Raw genomic sequence first — 27,999 nt, 5'->3', positions numbered from 1 at the left:
TTCCATGGACCTAATAATGGTTCAAATTACAAGAGATGAGTGCTGAAACTAGCTATTGGACGATGTGGAGGCATGCCTTTTCCCAGAAATCAGAAAAAGCAATCAAAGGCTTGTTCTTTAGGATTTTAAACAATAACTGGTATAATTTTATTCATTTGCCCAGTAACATACTTTTTGCCATAAGTGTGTGGGCGAGTCAACCAATGCCGTGTGGATGACTCAACCAATCTATTTTGATATCTGTGGACGACTTAACTAGACTTTTCGTGTGGACGAGTTAACTGGCATTCATTTGATTTCATAAACAGAAATCCCACCTGTGGACAATATTTTATGCAGCACTCGTTCTTGGGGCGCTTGAAGAAGTAAGCTGAGTAAGCATGTCCTGCAACATAATAGATACCGCTTTCTCCTACGGTATTTCAAATGAAAAGAGGTGAGAGAAATAAACAACTCAATACATGTAAATATAGATTTTATTAAGGAGATGATTAAGATATTTAGAAGTATTTTTGTAATGGTTCTCCAAGTGTTTTTTCCATCTCTATGATAACTTGTTGGCATTTCTTTTCTACTTCATCACTATCATCTGAAAAAATTGAGAACATTTTTTTAACATTCTTAGTTGAGAAAACAATATCTTATAAAATCTAGTATAGAGAAAGTAATTGTTTTTGTTAATCTTGCATTTTGTTGGTTTATCCTCCATCTACCAAAGATTTAGATAAAGAACTAGCCATTCTTGCTATAATAGTTCGAAAGTAGATGTAAAATGAATAATTTGAAAATTTCATTCAAATTACTCTATTGCAAGCGAAGATATTAGCCTTTGAAGGTTTGACAGACGTGTGCAATAATTTCAACCACCGTACTGGTTGATCGAAGCTAAGTCTAGGTCCTCCATATTTGATTAAATCAAAGTATCGCTGAACCATTCTAATCTATTTAAAATTGGAGAAATCCGATGCCATCGAGAGTTGATTAAGGCCTGGATCAGTTAATTGATGTCTAATTAATACTTTAGAAAACATTTCAGGCATAAAGAGAGACCTGCAATAGGCAGATTTAGCTCTTGCATAATGCATGTTTAAGTATATTTCCATGCTGTGCCCAAGGTGAATGCAACCCAGTGGACCTATGTTCAGAGGGAACTGGAGAAAACCCAAGCCACTGCAACTGGCTCATTGAACCAAATGTTTTAAGGTTTTAGTGTTGGTGATAAATTCTGTGATATCCTAAGAAATTTGTATATACTAGTACATGTAATTATTTTACTGTAAGCTATATGGACTAATAAGAATTTATTTTCTGGCTTTCCAGAATGGCAAAACTTTTGTTTAAATTTACCTTCCATAAGTTCTGCTAAGAAAGGAATAGTTTCCGGTAAGAGGCTCATAAAATCCTCTCCTAATTTCTTGTGAAATTCATCCACGACCTCTAGAGTGGCCATTCTTACCTGCAAAGTAATGCAAAAATATGACAACAACAGAACATGTAAATTCTGATATAATGATAATGCCTTCAATCTCTTACATATTAATACATAACAAAGAACTTATGGTGATTTGATTATCTAATAAATTTATATTCAATTAATACAAATATGCATTGATTGTATTATCTTATACATATAATGTTATAGTAGGGATGGTTGTTGTGCAGGAAACAGGTTATGCTCATCCTTTCTAGGACACCCGATAATGAATTGCTTTTCATGAAATCAAAAAACTTTAGTTGTCATATGTTTTATGTAGGTAATGCATATAAAAGATGTGAAAACAAAGACATTCAATGTAGGCCTACTTACAGTTTTAGAAGAATGTCTTGTTTTAAGTAGAATCTGATAGTTTAATTTTCTCCACAATGAGTCATCATGAGCAGCAACAGCTAAATTAGCAATACATGGTACCAAACTATTGGTTATTCTGTTTTCATAGGGTTTCTCACTTCCATTATATGGTAAATTCTCTAACTGTTAATATATAAGATAGCCTTAAAATACGCCCACTAGAATCATTGTCATCTGTTCTGTCAATGAACTAATTGAAAAGTGGTAGGGCATGATTATTACATTATACAAGGTTTCAATGTCAGCGTAAGGAACACTGTGAAAATATTAATGGTGGTTCTTAATTTCAATAGTTTCAATAGTAGTATGTGCAGGAGGACCACACCACACATAAACAATTATACATGACAATCTCAGGACAGACTCAATATACACAGACATTTTAAAATAAAACAACAAAAATGAAATGGGGTTTAACGTCCTACTGTTCTGCTCGGACAGGGTTAATGAAGGGAATATGCCATGCAGTGTGCTATGAGGGAAATTTTGCCTGGACAGCGACGCTACAGCCTTCTCTTATTCGAATTCCAACTGTCAAGAGTTCTTTTATGTGCACCCAAATCTGTACAAGGGACCTCGGTGTTTCGTCCCATCTGAACGTATATACTTTCTCCCTTGCCAGACCCTCCGTCCTGCACTACTGACAAGGGGGAACCATGCTTGATGAACGTTCTTGGCCAATGCAGGGATCCAGCACGGGAACCCCAGATAACCTAGTCAATGTCCTACTGACTGAGCCACCCTATAAACAACAAACATATAAATTAGATCAACTTAACAATAGATGTATGACTCTGTCTCTTCCCATGACCAGCCTAAGAATTGTGTTTGGACTGGGATGATTACAATATTCTTCTACAGATACTGGTTAATGTCTTAACATTAACAATTTTCAGATTAACCTCATCTCCAACCTAAAATTGATAGACATCCCCCAAAAAACTTTCCAAAATTTGTACCTATATACTAACCTGATCAACAATGGCAGACATGACTGTATCAAATCTATCTTTAGTAACAAATCCTTCATTATCATACAGAAAACATTTACTCAGACAATCCAATATGGCCGACAACAACAAGTTCTGTTTACTTCTGTTTATTTTTCCTTTACCAAAATATCTATCTTCTAAATAAAAACAAGCCAACAGTGAGGCTGATGTCCCCCGCCGAAATAGGAAAATAATTAGAGAGTTATTGTGTTCCAAAGTCTCAGCAAATCAAATTGCTTATCGCTCTGCTTAATCTGAGCAGAAAATGCTCATTATCGATCTTAGTCAAGGTATTACTGTAATGAAACTATACACCAAGTTTCATCACTCTCACTTAATTAGAACTAAAGTTATAGTGTCCCAAAGCATCAACCAATCAAATTGTTTATCTCTGCTTACCCTAAGCGGAACGGACAGACAAACAGACAGACGGACGAACCCATTTTAATAGTTCCCTGCTTTCTTCGAAAGGCGGGGGACAATAAGCATGAACATTTACTCAATTCGAAGATCAACCAATCAAATTGTTTATCTCTGCTTACCATAAGCGGAACGGACAGACAGACAAACAGACAGACGGACGAACCCATTTTAATAGTTCCCTGCTTTCTTCGAAAGGCGGGGGACAATCAAAGTAGGAGAGTTATTGTTTTCCAAAGTCTCGACCAATCAAATTGCGTATCGCTCTGCTTACCCTGAGCAGAAAATGCTCATTATCAAACTTAGTCAAGGTATTACTGTAATGAAACTATACACCAAGTTTCATCAATCTCACTTAATTAGAACTAAAGTTATCGTGTCCCAAAGCATCAACCAATCAAATTGCTTATCTCTGCTTACCCTAAGCTGAAAATGCTCATCTTCGAACTCCATCAAGGCATTGACCTAATCAACACATACACCAAGTTTGAACATTCTAGCTCAATTAGGAAGAGAGTTATCGTGCCCCAAAGTATCAACCAATCAAATTGCTTATCTCTGCTTACCCTAAGCGGAAAATGCTCATCTTCGAACTCCATCAAGGCATTGACCTAATAAACACATACACCAAGTTTGAACATTCTAGCTCAATTAAAAGTTATCGTGTCCCAAAGCATCAACCAATCAAATTGCTTATCTCTGCTTACCCTAAGCGGAAAATGCTCATCTTCGAACTCCATCAAGGCATTGACCTAATCAACACATACACCAAGTTTGAACATTCTAGCCCAATTAGGAAGAGAGTTATCGTGTCCCAAAGCATCAACCAATCAAATTGCTTATCTCTGCTTACCCTAAGCGGAAAATGCTCATCTTCGAACTCCATCAAGGCATTGACCTAATAAACACATACACCAAGTTTGAACATTCTAGCTCAATTAGGAAGAGAGTTATTGTGTCCCAAAAAGTGTGACGGACAGACAGACGGACAGACAGAAGGACAGACAGACGGACAGACAGACAGACAGACAGACAGACGGACGAACCCATTTTAATAGTCCCCTGCTTTCTTCGAAAGGCGGGGGACAATAATCAAAACAAGAATAATTGATAACGGTAAGGGTGGAAGCTTATAATGATACCATTAATAACTTACTTGAATGCACCAAGTGATAATTTATTATGTCTAACTTTGATCTATTTCTCCAAATTATGATGGAAGTAAGTTTCCATATGTTCTAATTAACACAATTAATTATAAACTTCATGATTTTCTTGTATTCAACAAGTAAACAGAAGCATGATGGACTCGCCTGTTTTACTAGAATTATTAGCATCTAAAACTTCAGCGGCATGGTTGACAACTTGTCCTGCTACGATAATAAATAAACTTCGTAATGTGTCTACCAAGCTAGAAATAAACGGAAACAAATTTAAGGTGATTTATATTTCAGAATGTACAAGTCAGGCCTGGGAAAATAAAAACCTTTAAGAGAATGAGATAATACTGGTAATATTCATATAACATATTCTTAACACAAGTATCAGTACATCCAAAGCACATAATTGTCCTCAAGGTTGTCAATTAGAGAAGCATCCAAATGACCAATGGGTATTATGGAGACTTAAAATACAGATGTTACATCATCCTTTGATGTTGGTCTACCATTATTTCACATAATGGTACGGGCAATGTGCCAAGCATACATTATTTATACTAGTTGAAATATTGGACCCGCATGACATATTTCATTGAAATGCATGTGCTGGATAGTGTCTGTATTTTAAGCTGTATAATGGTCTCATGCAAGAGATTGCGTAATATATAGATATAGCCCTCGTGCAATATCAATATATTAGTTAATGTCTCGCACAAGACCATTAAACTACACATATACAAATCCTTTAATCAGATAAGCTCTACAAAATAAAAGAAACAGCATCCTGAGACGGCACCAATTGACCACAGACAACACATAACACCACTGTGTATAATCAGACTTTATAGATATCTAATAGAAAGCTATCCATTCCTAAATGATGGAAGTCAATAAATATTTGGTATGGTCTAAAATCGATCTCCTGCAATTCTATTAAAAATATCATTTATATACTTACTGATCACTTAATCTATATAATATAAGTGTTCTGTCTTTTATACCATCTCTCGTTGCCCAATCAAATACCTATAAATACAATTATATAAAACTCCAGTCTTTCAATGTAAAAAACAAATCAAATCAAAAGTAACATAAATATTATATTCAAAAAAAAAAAAAAAAAAAAAAAAAAAAAAAAAAAAAAATCGAAATTAAAATAAAAGTAAATTAAAACAAAATCAAAGTAAATCAAAAATGAACTCAAAATAAAATCCAGGGAATTATGGGTTTGGTTGATGAAAGAAGTGAAGTTGGTCATAACACCAAAACCGTATCTGAGGTCAAATGTTAGGATTTTCACCTTATTCATGTAAAATTAACACTAAGCAAAAACACTGACATAACATGTGACCTCAACCAATGTATTTCTTTATATTCACAGTGTGGAACATCATATTACCTTAAACATCATTGGACGAAAACTAGCCTCTGACATTTTCATGACCATACTAGTAATAGTCTGGATAACAGAGTCTTCAATCTTGATCACACCCTCTTCACCCACCTGCTATAATTATAAATATAAAAAAAGTTTTCAATCAACCATGTGATACAAACTTAAGATTAAATGCAAATTCATTTCCTCTGGATTTCCTTGTGAGTGAGTGAAGACGGCCATTGAAATATTTCTTTCCACTCTAGTATTCAGGGGTGGTGTTACCTGTAATATTCATATGAAATTGTGATTTGTGTATACATGTAGCTGGAACAGCATTCATTGTACAGTATAAATTACAATTAAATTTATTCATAATAACCCTGTGGCTATTTCTAATTTATTTTCAGATTGGTTTCATATCTAAAAATTTGTAATTTTGGAGACATTCCAAAAATTATTGGTACACATAAACATATTAAAGCATATGGTTGATAAACTTACCTGTGAATAATGGAGACGGAAATCAAGACAATTAAAGAAGAATAATAGTAGTTGATTATGATGATTCTCTAGATCTTCTTTCTTCATTTCACTGATATGTTCTTTTAAGATCAACATCAAAAATACCAAACATTCCTACAAATATTCAATTTTAACAGCTTATTGATCTTTGCTTATTCTAGTGATTTTGGGCTCAAATATTCAATTGTAATGGCTTATTGACCTAGGCTTATTCTAGTAATACTGACCTTCACTTATTCAAGTAATCATGCGCTCAAATAGTTAATCATAATGGCTTATTGACCTAGGCTTATTCTAGTAATACTGCACTCAAATATTCAGTCATAACTTCTTATTGACTTACACATATTCCAATAATCGTAGACTCAAATGTTCTATTCTAATAACTGCTCAAGTATTCAATCAACCTCCACTTATTTTAGCAAACTGGGGCTCAAATGTTTTTTTACAATTAGTTAAGTCTTACTACATATCTTTCTTTAATTTCTTATGTTGTATGCCTTATTATTATTTCAATGCTTAGATATAACAGAACAACAATATTTAAAGGCATTTGTATTGATATGCATTTTGTCATCCGAAACATTTTACTTGGAAAATTTTAATAATTTGTGACAATAAAAAATATTTAACAGCAATAACTAATAAAATTAAACATAGTAAGTAACAATCAGTTTCCAACTGTACAACTTACCCAATCATATGTCACTAATTTATCATAACATGATACAATACAAGGAATGATAACTCTTGATGGTAAAGATGTAGCCAATAAATGTCTGAAAATTTTAAAACATACCAGTACTATTCTTATTTTTTTTATGTATCATAGTTTAATACAAGGTTATAATATGACTTATTCACCTTAAAGGGATCTAAAGGTAATTTAAACAATTAGGGAGCAAACCGACTCTTTACAAAAGAATAGGAATTTTAAAACACTTTTATAAATAGAGACATATGGAAAGGTTAAATAGTAATGCAACTCCTTTGAAAAGAATTGAGATTAAATAAATGTAGCTAGTTCTAAATACAATAACGGGTACATACTGACCTCACTAGTTGTAATCTAACTTGTAACTGTGGTCTTTGAGGATTATCTCCGTCAGCAAATGTGGACAAACGACAAACCTACAGAAAAACAATTAGGATATTATCATCAAAAAGTCTGAATGACACATATAGTAAAAACAAACTATATTTTGTGATATTCACACATAGCTAAAGACACCACATCACTACTGTATAACATACCTGTATGAGAATATCTAGAAGATAAGGACTCAGGAACTGAGGTAAACTTTCAACAACACACAATAATGCTGTTGCAAAACTTAATGTTAATAATTCATTTCTGAAAAATAAAAATGAAAAAGAAATGTAGCTTGAATTTTAGAAATTACAATATAGTAATTTTTAAGACTCCTTAAAGTTTTGCGTCATAGATAAGACTAAAAAAGTGTTCCCCTTAAAACAGTTTGTTAGTTATATATAGCTAATTCTCAAAGCTGTTTGCCTAAAAGACATCAAGCATACAACTGGCTCTAGAAGTCATCATCTATAGACACCATGTGTGTGGTAGAAACAGTATACATTAGGTATATATAATTTACTCTAGAAGTCATTCATTTATTAAAACCATGTGTATAACTGGAGGTAAGAACAATATTTATATAACTTACTCTAGAAGTTGTTCATCTATAGAAACCATATGTATAACTTGTGGTAAGAATATTGGTAGATGTTGTATTATATGTATTTTTAAACATGTACATAGTTCAGCTATACACAGTAATACTGTAGCACATATAGGAGCACTTTCAATTCTTTCATGTAAAACATTACTTGATACTTTCAATACCTTTTAATATACAAAATAAATAGGTTTCACACAATGTAAAAAAAACCCAATTACATTAAAGCTTCAAGTCATTTCATTATTTATATTTAACAGTAAGGGCTGTAAAGTAATCTATTCCATTAAAAAAAGAAAGAAAAAGGTTAGATGCCATCTTGATCTTGACTTTCATAGATGGATACAAATTATTCTTCAGGAGCTGGCTGTCATCCCAAGCCAGAAAATTATGATTTCATGAAATTAACAGAAAGTGATGGGAACTTGTATAAGTTAATTTAGCACAGGTCGATTCTGGACCAGTGTGATTTTAGACTAATTTTTAATGTGTACTGAATGAAAGTCTTTATTTCCCGGAATATTTTGACCATAATAAAATAGTTGAGGATTAGAAATTGAATACCTTCAATTAAATGTTACCATACAAATCAGAACACAATTTTATTTCTATTGGTATATTGTTAACTTTTATAAATGGATGATTGTACATCTTGTTTTAAAGGTTACACTTTAATCTTACAATTTTGAATGTAACAAGATCAGATCAAGTCGATAACACTTAAATAGGATAGCAACACTATCTTGTCTTATGACTGTGTCACCAGTTAGGTATTAATACAGACCAAGATCTGTGAAAATGAATTAATTACTGACCTCCACAAACGGTTTAGGATTTTTACTTCCAAGCATTCTACATAATAATTTCAAACTATACAAAGCTGTCTGTCCATTTACTGCTGTATCTTCACATTCCCTTTCATCAAGCAGAGTTGTCTTTGCCACTTTAGTTAGTTTGTCTACTAGGGGGAGCAACATATCAATCTGAAATAAGAGAAAAAAACATTATAGACAGCCTATTATGCTTCCAGCTCTTTTGACAGCTTTCTGTTTGAGAAACATCTCTCCCATGATGGAGATAGTGACTACAGAAACAGCTGTGAATGATAAGCAATAATTAACATTCATAGGATAAATCAATGTAAAATTGAATACTGACTTGTGTACTATGTTGGTTTTCTTTTAGTTGATGTAATTTAGTGTTAAGTAATTCCATTGATTTTCTCTGCACAGCGGGTAAATCATGTTCCAGTAAACCAGTTATAACATTAACAAACATCACATCTGGTAGTAGAGATACAACCTGAAAATAACAACAAAATAATCACACTAGAATATCTTAGCCACAAGTGACTGGGTCATGCACGAGGGATGGTATGTTTAATATTTACAGAACACCCCATATCATTTACTACTAGGTTCATCATTCTAGAGCTAAGACATGTTATTGCTTACGGAGGTTTGGATGGCCGAACGGTTAGCCATGCGCGCTGTATCATAAGGTCTGTCATTGAGTCAACTGGTGTGGTTTCAATTCCCCGGTTGTACGTGACAAGGAGTAGGGTCGTCTGTCCAACCTTGTGGGTTTTCTCTGGGTCCTCCAGTTTCCTCCCACTGCTAAAGACCCCTACGCGCAAGTGAATTATTGAAATAAAATTGAACTATGTGTTAGTCTGAAATGACCTAGTTTGTGTCGAGGGGACGTTAAACCCCATTTCTTTCTCTCTCTTTTTAGACTAAATTTGACACTTTGAGTTAGTGCAGTTTTGTCATGATTTTCAATTTACGACTGAAGGATAGTTACAATTTTGGTCTATTTTATTAATTTTGTTAAATTGTATAGTAAAGGAAGAAAGTAAACAATAAAATACTATATATTTAATAACTGTACTGAGTTGTAACAAGCATAATTTTAATCTGAACAAATAATAAACAGGTATCTAAAGCCAGAGCCACACCTGCACAAGGAGGTGACAGTACCCACCCTCTCACATGATGAGACATACCTTGTCAAGTAAATCATAAACTTTATGAAGTAAAACTCGGTAGAATTTAGCATCTGGTTTATGTTGTGTATTATCACATGTTTTAGCAGCTTGTGTTATATAGTGTAAAACACATTCTAATAAACTCTGAAAATGAACCAATAAATCTTCTTCTCCTTGTGATGATATCTGTAAATAGAAAAATAATACTGAATTTTTAAACATACATTATGCAAGAGCTAAATCTGTCTATTGCAGTTCTTTCTTTAGGCCTGAAATGTTATCTAAATTTTTAATTAGACATTAATTAACCTATCCAGACAATAATCAACTCTAGATGGCATTGCTAGCCTGCGATCTTTAGTGGATTATGAGCCAATTTACTGCATAACTTTCCTTCACGATTTAACGATTAAATGGATAATCAAGACTATGCTGTTTATCGTACTGACTTTAGTAATGTTGATAGAGGCTAGGCGGAAATTTCAATCGCTTAGTTCTCGGTTCATAGTGGATCAATTTGACTGAAATTTTCAGCAAATTGCCTTTACATTATCTAGTTTTTAACTATTATAGTGAGAACTGCCAACTAATTATCGAATCTCTCATAATGTATCTTTAAGTATAGTAATTTGAGATGTTTAATGCCTGTGATGTACAAAATCATGACTTTGGCCAGTTGTTCTTTTCAGTAATCATATCTAACCATAAATGCTTATCCCACCAATCTATATCCAAGAAAGGTAGATATTAGCATTTAAGTATGTATTTACCTGCCAACAGGACAGACAACCAGATATTCTAATTAAATTGTGTATCCAAAACAGTTCACAACCTTAACCCTAGTGAATTGGAAATAAATGTGACATAAATCTAATTCTTCAAACTCGAACTAACCTGAGAAAGAAAAGGATCAAATTGTAGATGTTGACACAGAACGTAGAATGTTGTATATTTAAAATGCCGGAGTTGTTTGGCCGTGTGTGATGATATGTTGAATATTTTAGCTTCATCAGTTATAACATCATCAGTATATTTAGTTCGGCCAACTTTCTGTTTCACAGGTTCTAAAACAAAAAATAAGAATTTATTCAAAATAAAATGAAAGACAAAATGTATGCTATAACAAATAATAATGTTCATTTTATAACTAAAATGTAGATATGGTTTAATAAACTTAAAGAGAGAAAGAAATGAAAAGAAATGGAGTTTAACGTCCTACTGTTCTGCTCCTAACCTGGGCTAATGAAGACGGGCATACGCCATACAGTGTGCTATGAGGGAAATTTTGCCCGGACAGCGGCACTACGGCCTACTCTTATATCGATTTCCAACTGCCAAGGGATCTTTTACGTGCACGCCAATGTGTACGCGGGACCTCGGTTTTTCGTCCCATCCGAACGACTAGACAGCTTTCCTTGTCAGCCCCTCCGTCCTGCATCACTGACAAGGGAGAACCACGCCGGAAAATCTGGGTGAACTTTCTCGGCCAATGCAGGGATCGAACACCCGATCTCCAGGCTAGCGAGCTAGCGTCTTACCCACTTAGCCACGTGATCCCCAAAGAGAGAAAGAAATGGTTTTTACAGTAGAGAGAAAGAAATGGGTTTTACAGTAGAGAGAAAGAAATGGGTTTTAAAGAAATGGGTTTTACAGTAGAGAGAAAGAAATGGGTTTTACAGTAGAGAGAAAGAATGGGTTTAACAGTAGAGAGAAAGAAATGGGTTTTACAGTAGAGAGAAAGAATGGGTTTTACAGTAGAGAGAAAGAAATGGGTTTTACAGTAGACTTGACAGTAACCACATCATTTCTGGGCTAACATATATGCTTTACTTCAATAATTGGCAGTAGTCTTTAGTAGAGGGAGCAAACAAGAGAACCTGCAGAAAACCCACAAGTCTAGGCTGGTGATTGAGTAGGGACTCTTCTCGTCATGTACAAGCCGGGAGCAAAATCACTTACTTAATTACATACCTCATGACGAAAGCGCATCCTCGCTCTTGTCATAAACTTATACAAGGTTCAATACATACTAAGATGAACATGCAACATTTTTGGAAATTTTCCTAATATTAAGAAAACACTACCGGTAGTGCACTTTGTTAAACACCAAAGTTATCCAAATGTATACACCATATAATGAGGTATATCTTTTAAAGTTTGAAACCAAAATTTACCATCATCTTTTTCAACTGGAAGTGAGGCTACAAAACTAATCATAGTTCTTGCTGCCATTATCTGGGTTACAACAGGAAATGATGTAGCTAATTTGAGGATAAATTCTAAATCATTTGTAGATATAGGACCAGCTTGCTGAAAGACATAACATTAGGTCATAAATGTTAGATATTCATACATCAATTACTAACAGGATATAGAGACTCGTCAGATAGTGGATTAAAAAGAAATGAAATGAAACTGGGTTTATCATCCTACTGTTCTGCTCCGACTGGGCTAATGAAGACGGGCATATGCCATACAGTATGCTATGAGGGAAAGTTTGCCAGGACAGTGGCTCTACAGCCTACTCTTATATTGATTTCCAACTTCCAAGGGATCTTATACGTGCACACCAATGTGTACACAGGACCTCGGTTTTTAGTCCCATTTGGATGGTTTTACATTTATCCCTTGCCAGGTCGTCTGTCCTGCACCACTGACAAGGGGGAACCACGCCAGAAAATCCCAATGAATCTTCTCAGCCAACACCAGGAATGAACACGGGACCTTCAGGTTAGCGAGCCAGCATCTTACTCAATGAGCCACCACAGCTCCCTCAGATTAAAAAAAGTCTCTAGCCATTCCCTTTGACTGTAACATTTGATCTTAAGAATGACAGCTCACTTTAGTAATCATGTACTAATTTAATTACAAATGTAGGATTAATATGACCCAAATTTTATCCCAGCATATTTAGTTTGCAAAATATCATAGTAAAGAAATTTAATATACTGTAGAGTAATCTAACCTTATGGTCGTCATCTTCATCATCATCTGCTGGTCGCTTGTTCTTAGTACCAACATGTTCTATAAATAGCAGTATACAATGCCATAGATACTGTTTCTCTCCCACTATATTCACCAGTTTCGAGAATAACATCAGTTTACGATGTTCAGGAATATGTGGATAAGCATCAACAAATATTCGTAAAATCATCCCAATTATCATCTCTGGCTTGTTCTTTGTTTTCTTAGGAGATTTTGAAGCTTTAGATTTCTCCTCACATGCCTTTAAACAAAAGATAATTAGTTAGGTTCTTCATTTTGTGTAAAATCATTTATTATTTGAAACGCAATGTATTCATCAAATGCAAACTTTATAATCAAATTATTTGCCAAAAAACTTAAAAGGCTATCCATAATTGGCAATACTTATTACTTCTTTCCAATGAGATATATTCTACAATTCAGACAATATATCCCTAGTCAATGAAGCTCTCTTGATTAAATCTGCTTGGAATAAGAATATAATCTATTTAAATAATTAACTTACAGTAGTAATAACAGGTATAACATTCTCCAATATTTGACTGATAACATGGAAGCTGTAGGCGTTATCTTGACGTAAAATATTGGCACCCATAAACGTAAATACAGACATTACATTGTGTAGTAATTGTTCCTGTAATATAAAAGAAGGATTTTAATGTAAGATTCAAAATAAATATATTTCTTACTTCAAAAAATTGGCAACAAAATCATTTCTTACTTCAAGAACATCTGTTTATGAATTAAATATTTGGTATTTGTATTTTCTATTAAGTTAAGTAAACTTCAGTACATACAAAAAAGTTTTAAGAGAAACATGTATATTAACATACTGGTTGAATTTTAGCTGCTATTGTCAAGACGAGTAGAGCTTGATGATGTGTCTGTGGATTATCAGACGTCCTGATGCACTGGACTATTCTCTCCAGATTAAACTGTTCAGGTTTTAAAGCTACAAATAAATAAATGAAATTAAATACGACATGCATTAAATGATAGATAACATATTTCCTGGCAAAAATCTACCTGTATCTGTATATTTATTTTAATGCATTAACTGGAGCTTCACTATTGATATTGGGGTTTATGGGAGCCATGGTACACCTTATACTGAAACCTACATTTATATGAGGCCCCAGTGTAATATCAATAAGCCAACAGTAGGCTTAAGCTGATGTTCTAAGCCTTAACATAAATAGATGATGTTCATTTGACTATTTACATATCCATCTTTTTATAAAATGTTTTGAGCAATCAAATTGATGCTTACAGTCCTTAGAAAATGAGTAGAAACTGTTCATTACAAAACTTATTGATATAATGAAACTATACACCAAGTTAAACAACCCTCATTAAATCAGAATCAAAGTCATGGTGTTCCAAAGAATTGAAAAATCAAATTGCATCTATACGAGGTTTGAAAATTCTACCTCAATTAGAAGCAAAGATTCTATGTTCAAAATGTGTGACAGACATATGAATAGAAAGACAGACAGAGGAAAACCAACTGTACAGATATCAAACAGCCTATAAATGAAATGAAATGAAATGGTGTTTAACGTCCTACTGTTCTGCTCCTAACCAGGGCTAATGAAGACGGGCATACGCCATACAGTGTGCTATGAGGGAAATTTTGCCCGGACAGCGGCACAACGGCCTACTCTTATATCGAATTCCAACTGCCAAGGGATCTTTTACGTGCACGCCAATGTGTACACGGGACCTCGGTTTTTCAGACCATCCGAACGACTAGACAGCTTTCCTTGTCAGCCCCTCCGTCCTGCATCACTGACAAGGGAGAACCACGCCGGAAAATCTGGATGAACTTTATCGGCCAATGCAGGGATCGAACACCCGACCTCCAGGCTAGCGAGCTAGCGTCTTACCCACTTAGCCACGTGATCCCCAAACACAAACAGTCTATAAAACCAACCTGATTCTTTGATCTCATCTTGATGTCTCGAACATATAAAATATAATGTAGATAATATCAACTGTTTTATATACTCAGCTGATAAATGATCTTCTGCTTCTAATATTCTGTAAGAAATAAACACTAGTTCATAATCTCTGTCAATCAAATACAAATCAATCTGATTAAAATACAGATCTGCATTTCATTTTGTTTTTTATACTTTCGATGGCCGACATTACTTGAAGATCTGACCAGTTGTACTGGGAGGTCGCTTCAGGGGTTATACAAGCGGCTTTAGATCCTATGACATCAGGCATTGATTAATCAATCAGCGTTGACGTTTCTAGGGGTTTACCCACAGTTCCGTGCAGGACACGCCAAGAGCTAGCCGTAACAGACAATTTCATTGTCTAATTGCTCACATCAACTAGAACGCCTGTTATATAACAACTCTTCCAGATTCTAGTGTTATGAAGACAAGTAGAACGAAATTTTAAACTATAAAAAACGAAACAAAAAATAGGATCTGTTATTAGGATCTGAATATTATTCAGAATGATTTAAAACAAGATTTAAAAATCTTAGGACAGGACAGACCTGTGCTGTGTTGCATACTTGGTACGTTTTTTTTTAGCCCAGAACAGAATGTGATCTATTCACATGCATATAATATATATGCTCTAATTTCTGAGTTAATCTGAACTAATTTTATCAATATAATGCTGTACTCAGTGAAAAAAACACTTCCCACTCTAAGTACACTTACTTAGCCAGTAATTGAAATGCTACAGGAACAAGTTTTGGTGCCTGATCAATTTTCTTCTTTTCTTGTATAGCTTCTAGAACAATAACAATTCTTTTCCACATCTCACTATCAAAAATTGATTCTTTCTCTATTTCAGGACTACTTTGTCTGGAAAAGAAACAATAACTTACATCACATATCAACCATGTTTAATCATGTTTGAAATGCATAGCATAAAATGAAATTGTAAAATATATTAAAACAGAGAAAATAGGTTATTACAATATGACCTGATACACTGATCCTCTAGAGATCTGTTTTTCCATCAAAGGTTTTTAGAAAGATTCAGAAGCTAACGATGAGCTGACTATTAGACATTGGTGAGGTGATTATGAGCTGATCATCTGTGATAACCTGATTTGATAGAGTATATTCATTTTTGTACTTACTTTCTGAGACGTTTACTTTCTCGGACTGTATTAACATTAGTTGTTTGTAAAACAGTTGATAGTTCTACTATTATATTATCAGCATCTAGATTCATCTATAATAAAATACAATTATGTTTTATTAATGTGAAAACAAGCCAACAGTGAGACTGATATCCCCTGTCAAAATAAATAGACGACACTCATTAACTACTTGAACATTTATAATTGGTTATGACTTGTGTAATCTGAGCAGAAAATGATTGTTGCTGAACCGACATAATGAAAATACAAACAAACTTTCATCACTCTCACTCAATTAGAATCAAAGATATTGTGTCCTAAAGTATCTACAATCCAAACCAAATTGCTTATCTCTGCTTAGCCCAAAATGCTCATTATCTAACTCAGTCAAGACATTCAACTGACAAGCATTTACACAAAGTTTGAACATTTAATCTCTTATCAAAAAATGTTAATTGCCAAATAACCATTAAAAATATTGTTGTTTCCATGATATCTCTGTGTGAGAAGCAGACTACATGATTCATGTAGTCGTAGAATAAGGCAGCAATTTTATAATATTTCTGGTCTCATAGATTCCTTCAAGAGCACCATTTTCACCTAGAATGTATCTGATATACTAATACAGAACATTAAACTTACATGTTTTAGATTGCGTTTGACCATATTAGAAGTAGATACACTCGTTGAATTCAACCAGGCTGTTATCAGGGACTTCAGAATGACTTGTTTGGATTCTAGACTTGGCAGACAACTGTAAAATTCTTTATTGATCTGTAAAATACATATAAATTGTACACTAATTATATGGAATGCACACTAATCATATGAAATGTTCACAGATTTGGACTAACAAGTATATTTGTTTAATACAGACCATTAAGGGCTTGATGCTGGATGTAAATTCATTTTATCTATTAAGCGTAAAAGTCGTATCTTATAGTTACATTCAGCAAAGATGACATTTTTTTTTAATATTGACCATTAAGGGCTGGATGTAATTTTATTTTATCTATTAAGCGTAAAAAAATGTATTTTAAGTTACATTAAGCAAAGATGACATTACCTTGGGAATGGCTAGCTCTTGTATCATTGGTCGAGTATTATTTGGTTTTCTGGACATACATATAGCTTCTGCCAGTAGTTCTAATTCTTTTGTTTTACAGTTTAAACTACTAGCCACGTCTGGTGTGTATTTATCTAATAACAGGGAAAGACAATCCATCTCTATGGCTGTGGCTGTTGTATATTTATTACTCAGATATCTTTCTAAGAGGGGAAGACTTTCACAAAAACACTCCTGCAAAAAAAGCAAATAAAGTAATAAAAAGAAACTTTCAAATGAAGTAAAAACAAAACGATAAAAATATTAATTTGTAAACATGAATCTGTATATATTCAAAATCTCGTAATAAAAAGTCAAAGAAGATTTGGTACACAATCAACTCGACTTTTAAAAAAATAATTCACAGCCTCTTCTTGCACTGAAAGTATATATTATTATTTTACATGATTAGCAATCAAATTTTGGGAAAGAGGCCAGTGTTAGATAATTGAACTATAAATAAGCCACTTATTAATTTTATATCAAAAACGAATTGCCTGATAATACTGAATATTATTATTTAAAATTTCAGAATACTACTAAAGCAATGGGTTGTGATTTAGTAAATGCAAAGTTTAAAAAAAAAGATCTATTTATTTATTTCAGATTTGTTAATAGGTTATTTGATAAACATCAGTTGTCTACTTACCCTACCTATTTTGAATTCTTCCATGCTCCCAAATAAAAACCGAATTTCTTTGAAGAATTTAAAAAAAAAGTGAGAATTCTTACCACGTTATCTATATCTGACATCATGCTGAGTATAGATCTAGTGACAAATGATGGTGTCTCCTCATCAATAGCAACCTCTAGTAGGATAGTAGAAAAATCTTTATCACCATCAACAACTGATCTTCTTTTTTTCTTTGGTGTACAAGTTATGATTTTATTCTCGTAAACTGATCTAAAACACTGAAATATATAATAAATATTCTTATATGCATATATAATCATTGTCAATAGGTTTACAGATTAGAATTTTATGTATAATTTAAAACTGCGAACCAGATCTAAAACTGTACAAAATTCAGCACCCACTTCTGTGGAGGATAGAGATACAATAACTACCAGCGGCTGCCAGACAGGATATGCCCACATTTTTCCAGAGATGGATAGAGAACAAGCCAAATAAAAAGCAATTTTTCGTAACATCAATTCAGGAAGGTATCATTAGATATGTGCGAATATCGACAGGAACCAAGATCTTTGGGTTATAAACATGCATTTCAAGTTTCATCAAAATCGGATCAAAATTATGAGCTCTAGAGGGTCCACAACCTTGATATACCATATTTTTACACTGTTTGCATTTGAGGGGCGGCCATTTTGTCCAGCAGTTTTGGTCCGATTTTCACAAAATTCGAACTCAACCGTCATTAAGGTGTAACGGTGATATATTCAAACGTTTTTTTAAATCGGAATAAAATTGTGACCTCCATAGGGGCCATAATCCATGAAGATATGGTCCGATACATGCCAATATCGAAAGGAACCGAGATCTTAGGGAGATAAACCTATATTTCAAGTTTCGGATAAAAATTGTGACCTGTAGAGTGTCCACAAACAATTGTGGACTGACGGACGGACAGGGGCGACGACAATATACGTCCACATGAAAATGTGAGCGTATAAAAATGTGATGACTGTACCATTTAACACAGCATTTACCTGACATAAGTAAGAAGGATCATTAATAATTTCCTCTTCTGTATTTAACAAGTTACGTAAGAACAATCTACTAGCAGTTTCTGTATCAGGTAGTATGTGTACCATTATATTTAAACTAGCTGTAGCTACTTCACGTAATGTAGAATGACTGCTACTACAGACACTTAATAAGTTGATGATCACTGGAAAAAAACAGAACCATTTCAGTTGCAACCACAATATATGCCAACTTGTCCCACCATTGATAAAAAGCTAATCAAAGATTTAGATGCGTTACAAATACATCAAACCATATTCTCTCGCTATTCACAAGGTTTGAGAAGCAAGGTAGATAATTCTGGCTAATCTTGGATATTCTATTTATGTAATAAAACACCTTGCGTTTAAAGCTCCATACTTCGGTTTGTAAATAAATTAATATGACAGCTATCCTTCAACATTTTAAATATTCAATGAGTCACAACTTCGATACTTCATTTGAAGTTTCAACATATTTAGTTAAGACCTCTTGACAGCTTGTACACAAGATATCTTAAATGGAGAGACATGGGTGAAAAAATATACATCCACTTTTACAGTCAACATATAGACAAATATAAAATATTGTATGATTTTTATTTATTTAAAGACCGATGTTTTCAACATAACAACTTCTTGAACTTGAACACTTTTAAAATCCAATTTACAAAAAGCACATCTCTACAATAACATTGTGCAAATGGGATTCTTTGTAAATGTACATACCTGATGTTGGTGAGACTATTGTCTGTAATGATCTCATGTACATCTGACCTAACTGTAAAACTCTAGCTTGTAATATGGCCGTTAGTCCTAGTTCCTGACTATAATTATTGACATGTTCTGTCCAAATTAAACCAAATAATTTAAATCGGGTCGATGAATCTGGGAATTTTGTCTGAAAAAAAAAAAAAAAAAAATGTTGAGATTTGTACACCTTCTACAAAATATATATTCCTCAGAAACGTTAAATTGATTTTCAAAGATTGTAATGCCTGATATAGGACTTACCTGAATTAATTTCATCAGTAATTCTTGACTTTGATTTTTAATGTCAGAATTTGCTACTTGTTCTAATAAAATATCCATAAGTTTAATAATTAGTTTTAACCAATCATCTTCAGTTGAGCTATCGTTTCTGAACTGCCAAAATACACTGTCTGAAATGGGAAATAAACATTTAATAGATGGAGGCTTACAATTCACAAAATTAGATCATAGCCCTAGTTATTCTGATCTTCCTCTTCAATGGAAGGAAATAAAATGGGGTTTCCTGAATCAATCGGTCTAATGAAGACTGGCATATCGTCAGTGAAGTGTCAAAAGGGTGTATGTCGGGAAATTAGTCAAATATACATTTTGGCATTTTTAAACTCTCTCAATTAATATGCACATTTCTGTCTAAGCTGTGTATCTCTACACCAATTAGAACTGTTCTGGGTATCATGTGTCCAAATATTGTATCTTGATTTGTGGAAATTTTGAAATGCAAAAGGTTCTATTTCTTAATCTTTAGAAAATCTTAAATAGACCCTTTTGACACTTCACCAACGATATGTCATGCAGTGTGCTATGAGGGACATTCTCTGGAAATCTCGAGGAACAGCACAGACCTCCCAGTTAATAAGCTCCATAGAAATTTTGGACATCTATGCTCTATGTTGAGAGAAGTACAAAAAGGGTGAAATATATTTGAACCTACCTTTAAAAGTTTTAGGTATATTGATGTGATCTACTAACTGTGATAATAAACACAGATAAAAACACCATGGTAGATGCTGACCCTGTGTTAAACAGGTCAATGATTTTTGTACCATATCTTCTACAGAACTCCATTCATATTCTGTTGATTTATTTTCCTGTGAACAGAGAAAATATCTTAAATCAATGCTATTAATCATCAAATGGTCACTCTTAACAATATTCAATTTTTCATTTATGCTATTGTAATTAAGTATTTTACAGAATAAAGTAAAAACACCTATAAAAATTTTAATTTGTAAACCTGAATCCGTATATATTCAAAACACATCATATCATTTCTTATGGGTTTGAATAGCTAACAAACTTCTGTATGTTTGTATTTCACAATTCAATGCATTTTGATGAAATATACATTGATACATCTGGCAAGGAATAGCGTATATGGAGTTAATAGAAGATATGATAATAATATTCTGCTACTGGGTTAAATGACTTCTCAAATCATCACATTTCAAACCACTACAGTTATCTCATATTGGAGTCATATGTTTGAGCAATGTATGATTATCCAGTTTCATTTATGATTGCCAGAAACATTTATCAAGGTTGTGTACTTGATAACTGAGCCTACAGTACTCTTCCAGTTTCATACAAACAAACTTTTTTATAGAGTTGCTTCCTGTAACCAGAGGGAAATATTCACATGAGGTAATAAATGAGATCGTTTTTATTTTTTGATGTGGGAGTATCTGAGAACCAGAATATTTCTTTTGTATGGCCTGATTATTATTAAACAGTTTTCTACTGTCTACGTGTATTATTAAATATAAAGAGATTCTGCTGATTATTCTGACTGCATATATTAAACATTTTGTTATGCCTGTGAATTAATATATTTACCTTTTGACTAAACACTTTCTCTAAAAACTCAGATAACAGTAGACTTGATTTGGTGACAACACCAGCATGTTTCTTGGATTGAACAAGTTTTAATAAAACAAGATTTACGATAAATAATAAACGTTGTGGACAAGGACTGACATCAATCTGTTCATATATAGATGTGATCTGAAACAATAAAAGCTGTGAATAGAACGGTGATAGAGAACAGGACAAAATGATAAACAAGATGGTCCAAGTATATTTTAACTATATATATATATATATACATAAATGATGACATGTACTTGAACCAACCAGTTGCCTTCATTCAAAATCCCACCCTAAATTTTAAAAAAAATTGTGATGGTCACTAGTATTGCTCAATTGGAAAGACTAACTACAAAAATTTGACTAAATCGTCCAATACACCACCGTATATCAGCTAAAGGAGATCATACTAAACATCTGGTGTAGTTGATGATGTTTCGAACATATTCTTTAACTGTGGGTAGCTGTATATCAGCTAAAGGAGATCATACTGGGGCCTGTTTCATGAAATTTTAACTAAGATAAAATCCAAATTTTAGTAATTTGATTGGATAAAATTAGATTGATTTTAGTGCTTAGCCAATCAAAATTGAAGTATCTCCCAAAATTTGGATTTTATCTTTAATTAAGATTTGGAGAAACAGGCCCCTGGTGTAGTTGATGATGTTTCGAACATATTCTTTAACTGTGGATAGCTGTCATCATAGTCATTCATAATTTTATAATTAGTAGTAAATTAATGTTCGCTTCCATAGAGACCCTATAAAGGGCAAATAGTTATCATAATGTGAACAGAACTTGGTATTATATGATCATAATAATTGACGATATTAAAAACAGTCATTGCATAACTTACAACTGATCTGAAGTCTTTATCACTGTCAACAATAGTTTCACCAACAACCTGGGCTAACTGGATGTTCATTGCTACTGCTGTTATATTCTTTGTCTTTTTCAATGGAGTCAGCCATTCTAAATAAACCAAACATAGTACAAATTAAAGTTTGTACTTAGCACAGATGGCACTGTAAATAATTTATCATTAATAATAAGAGATTATCTTAAATGTACCACATCAGATGGGTGGCCAAACAGAACACACTCATGTTCAAACATCGCATTGGTGAAGAGCTCAAATGTTAACCATGATACTCTCTGATCACTTAATCCAGAAAACATTAAAAGCTTACTTGATTTCAGTTGAGATAATGGTAAATAATCTCTTGCTAATGGTGAATTCAAAAGCTTCTCTAAGAAATCAAGACTGAAGTCTTGTTTATCCAGGCAGCAGAGATATGAAAGTAAAACAGGTCCACGAATGTGAACATCACAGCCATCAATAGCTACCATTGTTGTTAGAGCATCTTGTATGATATCTTTATCACTGAAAATAAATAAACTGTTTTCAACATTTGTAGAATGAAAAATAAGCCATAATTTCTACTTTAAAACTCACAAGGTCCATATTTCAAATTACCATAGTACTTACTATAATGTAATGTTTTCTTATTCTAAATTGTAAAGTTTATATATAAAAACCATGGACATGATGTGAGGAGTTAGCTAGAAAATTAAAGTCGTTTAATATTGAAGACCAATATTTTCCAGTAGCTCTGGAAATTCTGCTAACAGAAGACAATAAGAAGATTAATACCGATAAAGAAATATAGCAAACATACGTGTGTGTTTTAAATACTTGTAAAAGGTTTGTTGTTAGTTGTTGTTTATCACTAATCACACTCTCTAGATCCTGTAAAATAATACTTCAATTAATGATACCTCTTTTTAATCAAAACATTTATAACTAATTTATTTTACTTAATATATATGAGGGCAGGACAATTGCTGTGGGTGCAAATCACTCAGAAGAGCTACTATTGCTTTAAAATTAAATAAATTTGAAAAATCTTGGTAAATGCTCCACCTGCAATTGTCAATTTTCAGAACATTTATTAAAATGAGTTTCCAAATGACAGGTCATGAACAATTATACTTTTCTTACCTTACAATTTTTGAAAACAGTTTTAACAACATTCGGGCTGTCATCTACCATTCTAGCCAATAACGAATCACATAGAAAATTATCATCATTACACTGTAACACAAAGAATTAGAATTCAGTAAAGCAATTCAAAATAGATTACACATAAATGTTTCCAGTGCAAATCACACCATACATATATAGTTTTAATTAACTTTTCTCTCTTAAACAAAAGTCCAGATTGTAAATTTTTCGAAGATATTTTTCTCCTTGTAGATTGCCAATCATGTTAACTGCTGTTGACAGTTCATTTAATATATCATACCCATAATGACAACAATAGCTTCAGAAATCCAATCTATGGCTCCAAACAAAGGTGGTTCAATGAGTAAGGCACAAGTTCTCTGTTGGCCGAGAAAGTTCCCCAAGATTTTGCAGTCCGATTTCCTCTTTTTGTCAGTGGTACCATTGACAATTCATCAAAAAGATCCCATCACAGTTGGAAATTGAAGAATAAGACACATCACCACTGCCTGGGCAAAATTGCCCCTATAGCAAACTGTATGAAGTGTATCTGTCTTAAATAGCCCGGTTGGTGCAGAAAAATAAGCAGGACATGCTTACTCTTTTTAAAACACCAATCTTCAATGTTATTTCTATTATACTCTCGTATCTCAATGCACTTTTAACAAAATATAAATCATAAGCACAAAAATAATCAATTAACTGACCTGATCTTTGTTGCGCAATAAATGTTGAACAGAACGAATTCTAACCATTTCACTTCTATGATTTAAACACAGGAATAGGTTAGTGTCCATGTCAGGTACAATCTGTCGTTTAACTGAAACTACAGATTGCTGCAAAAAATAATCTACTGATTCTTGTTGATCAGTATCTTCTACTCTCCCTCGCATTTCAGCAATGGCCGCATCAAGAGAATCTGGATACCTGGAAGAGACGATATATAATGCTTCAAATAAAATTAACTATTTGACTACAAGTACAAATTTTACTTCAAATCAAATGATCTTACAGGCTGTGTTTGAAACTTAATCACTTTTCGGTCAGCAAATCCAGTAAGCAATTTTAGAATAGAAATTCTATTATTTAGTTATTTGTAGCAGTGAAATGAAATAGGGTTTAATGTCTTACTGCTCTAGCTGCACCAACAGGAATAATGAAGACATACATATGCCATGCAGGGTGCTATGAGGGAAATTTTCCTTGACAATGACGATACAGTTTACTCTTATTTCAATCTGCAACTGCCAGGGGATATTTTATGTGCTGCTAATTGATTTTTGTACCATTCAATTAATCAGCTAAGTGCTTTTCCTTGCCAGGCCCTCCCCCAAAACTACTGATAAAGGAAAAGCAGGTTGGAGAATCCCAAGGAACTTTCTCTGCCAACACAAGGATTAAAACCTAGACCTCCTGGTTAGTGAGTCAGTACCATATACACAGAGCCACCATGACTTTGTCTTAAGCCAAAATCATAACAATAATTAATGAACTTACTTGGTTTCTAAAGAAGAAACAATGGTTTTCATATTAAGATTAATAGATTCACCACTTGGATCATTGGGGTTCAGATCACTGCCATGCTCAATATAATTCTCTAATATAGAACTGAAAACCACAAATTGTGAACAAACGTATCATTAAATATATTGGTCTTATTTGCTTTATTACTTAAGTAGATTAAAAAAATGTATCACACTTCCAAATGGTCTAGCATTTTGTATAAAAATGTACTTTTCCTGGCAAATACAACACTGATTTAGATTATTTAAATGTTAATATAAACAAGGATATGAGTACAACCAGATTAACTGAAAATTAGAACTCGGAAGGAATACTGACGTGTTTCGGTAAGTCAGGTCACGCCTTGTCACGTCAACAATCAAGTTACACTATGAACTATTGAGTTTAGTAACATCCAATACCTATTAAAGCGGAAAAAACTGTTATTTTGAACTCCTAATAAAACCAGAAGTTATACTTCAAGACTGAACTTTTTGATATTAGTTGTTAGTAGACATCAGGGTCATCATATATGCAAGGTTCACTGAAGGACTAGGTCACCATATAGTAGGTCAAAAGTCGAACAAAGTTAAACCAGAAGTGCACAAAATCAAAATTCAAAAATCGGCTCTCTAAGAAACACGTAATAAACATTTTCCTTAAAAAAGATATAGCTTCTAAAATGTCATTAGAAAAATAAAATTTGTATACTACCTTGCCATCTCTGTAGCGATATTGTCATTTAAAGTCAATCTTGACATTATTTCTCGTATGATAGCTAAAAAAGATGGTGGTCCACCACTACCCTCGTCATCACTTGTATCCATGGTAACAACACCGGTCATTGCTTGCTTAACCCCAGCCGTAATTAGCTTTAATAAGAGGGGTTTTAAGAGAGCATCTATATTGTGTGTAATGGCCAGCTGTTCTAGTACTGAAACAAGTCGATTCTGTCTCGATAGATATTTAAAAGATCTGAAAAATAAAATGCATTTTAGGATGTACAGTAACGTTAGCTAAAGTATTCTATTACTACAAGCCATAAACTCAACTTGCTAAGACAAACCTTATAATGTCAAGGGTAAATATATGACAATGACAGCTATTGAATGCACAAAACCCATGATTAACCAACAAAATATCAGGTTATTTAATCTATATCCTATTTTTATTTATCTGTGTAAAAGAGCATATATCCTATAACCTTTCTACATAAATTGCAAATACTTATTGAGGGGAAATAATTTCTTCAACCCATTTTAGCTTCAACATCTTTGTTATTGAAAACAATAGATAAATCTTACTTTTTGGATAGTTTGTTTATATTGTCCTGTGATTGAAACATAACCAGAATACAGATAATACCCTCTGTTAACAAGGATGGTAGTAAATACTGAAAAATATAAAATATAATATAAAATAAAATCTAAAATAAAAATAAATTTCAAAAAATTATATTATATGGGCATTAGGTAAGATTAGATAAAGAGCTGGCAGTTCTCGCTACAATAGTTAAAAAAATAGATAATTAAAACAGAATATGCTGAAAATTTCAGTCAAATTGCTTCACTATGAACCAAGATATTATATTTAGCAATTCAATTTTAGGCTAGCCTCAATCATCATTACCAATGTTGGTATGATAATAAACACTTTTACGTTAAATTATCCATCATAAAATCTATTCAAATCCAATAAATACCACAGGCTAATGATGGTTTCGAGAGATGATTATGGTCTGAAGAAGTTAATTAATTTCTAATTTATAATTCAGATAGCGTTTCAGACCTAAAGAAAGACCTGAAATAGGCAGATTTAGCTCTTGCATAATGCATGTTTAGTTTATAATTTACTTAAATTAAATCAAGTTAATAAAATTTGATCCAACCTTTGATATAGTGTTTTGGAGAGTCACTAGTAGTTTCTCCTGTAACTGTGCTTTATAAAACATTTGTCCACAGATCATATATGATGCTGCTTTATATTCTTCAGTTGATGATTTGAGACCTTGTGTTATATATGGTATTAAACCAGATACAATCTTCTCTGTAATTGGTCGATTTTCCAACACTCCCACAATCGTTGTTGTGTAGAAAGAAAAGACAACTCTCAATTGTTTTACTAAAATCACATCATCAACTGTATGTGCCTGAATTACAAATAACCAGTTCAGGTATATAAAACATTTAACAGAGAAAAACCAACAAGAAATTGCATGTTTCTGTGTACTCTTTAAGCCAAACTCATCTATTATACATCAGATTTTCAAAGTAACTCTGATTTGTTTGTTACACAATAATAATTATAACAAAGAAATATCAGTTTATAATTCACTATTTATGCAGCATGACTTGGAGGCAAACTTGCATAAGTTGCGCAAAATTGTCATTTACTCGAACACATTCCTCTTTGGTGATTTACTAAAAATTTTATGGGTTCTGTTTTTTTGGGGTCACCCTGTATATAAATCCATATCCATTAAAACATGTCATTATACTCACATTGATATATTTTGGTACCATTTCACAGATAAAAGCAAGAAATGCTGGATTAGTACCACAGTGGTTTATTAATGTAGATCTTGGTAAATAAACACCAGATTCCTGTAAATATACAAATAAACCATTTAAACCAGTATCTTATTCACAGAATATTATTAAAATTCTATTCGAACACAGAATTAACAATCAATCACCTATGTGTACCAAATTTTATAGTTACACCCACTAATGATAACTGTCAAATAACCTGAATAAATAAACAAAGTCATGCAGATTCTCACCTGGATTGGGTGAAGCCAGTCCCACATGGTTTGGATTTTTGAATCTAATTTTAACAGCTGGAGAGCTCTAACAAATATTTTACTTTCATGATATGGTAAAATACATAACATTACATCATCCATATTATACACATGTATTTGATACCTGTAAAACAAACAAACACACATAATTAAAGGCCAAGACT

At 33.0% G+C, this 27,999-nt stretch overlaps 1 protein-coding gene across 1 annotated transcript; it reads right to left on the bottom strand.

Annotated features, from left to right (window-relative positions):
• Nucleotides 1–458: 458 nt before the first annotated feature.
• On the bottom strand, nt 459–27,982 carry LOC126818218 (HEAT repeat-containing protein 1). Its single transcript, XM_050545499.2, has 42 exons — nt 27,815–27,982; nt 27,534–27,635; nt 26,921–27,181; nt 26,337–26,425; nt 25,747–26,007; nt 25,027–25,137; nt 24,237–24,456; nt 23,527–23,619; nt 23,204–23,274; nt 22,715–22,908; nt 22,381–22,496; nt 21,495–21,662; nt 20,593–20,749; nt 19,902–20,050; nt 19,617–19,788; nt 18,873–19,054; nt 17,937–18,116; nt 17,166–17,399; nt 16,742–16,873; nt 16,097–16,191; nt 15,669–15,815; nt 14,921–15,027; nt 13,821–13,939; nt 13,493–13,621; nt 12,968–13,228; nt 12,177–12,312; nt 10,897–11,066; nt 10,021–10,188; nt 9,174–9,317; nt 8,831–8,998; nt 8,004–8,182; nt 7,576–7,675; nt 7,376–7,452; nt 7,016–7,100; nt 6,301–6,435; nt 5,821–5,928; nt 5,380–5,447; nt 4,575–4,672; nt 2,821–2,978; nt 1,808–1,972; nt 1,348–1,456; nt 459–589 (listed from the first exon to the last, which is right to left on the bottom strand). The coding sequence occupies exons 1-42, from the start codon at nt 27,980–27,982 to the stop codon at nt 501–503; spliced, it is 6,075 nt and encodes a 2,024-aa protein (XP_050401456.2). The 3' UTR covers nt 459–500.
• Between the last annotated feature and the right edge of the window lie 17 nt (nt 27,983–27,999).

This window comes from Patella vulgata, chromosome 4, assembly GCF_932274485.2.
Source record: "Patella vulgata chromosome 4, xgPatVulg1.2, whole genome shotgun sequence".
In the NCBI taxonomy this organism is placed as follows: domain Eukaryota; kingdom Metazoa; phylum Mollusca; class Gastropoda; family Patellidae; genus Patella; species Patella vulgata.
This window is presented reverse-complemented; position numbering and strand designations above follow the sequence as displayed.

Excerpts from the sequence above, each read along its gene's own strand:
- LOC126818218 (XM_050545499.2), bottom strand. The coding sequence starts at position 27,982 with ATGTGTGTTTGTTTGTTTTACAGGTATCAAATACATGTGTATAATATG. Across the intron at positions 6,436-7,015 it reads AATTAGTGACATATGATTGG|GAATGTTTGGTATTTTTGAT; the intron begins GTAAGTTGTACA and ends GAATATTTGTAG. Across the intron at positions 4,673-5,379 it reads TTATATAGATTAAGTGATCA|CTTGGTAGACACATTACGAA; the intron begins GTAAGTATATAA and ends GTTTATTTCTAG.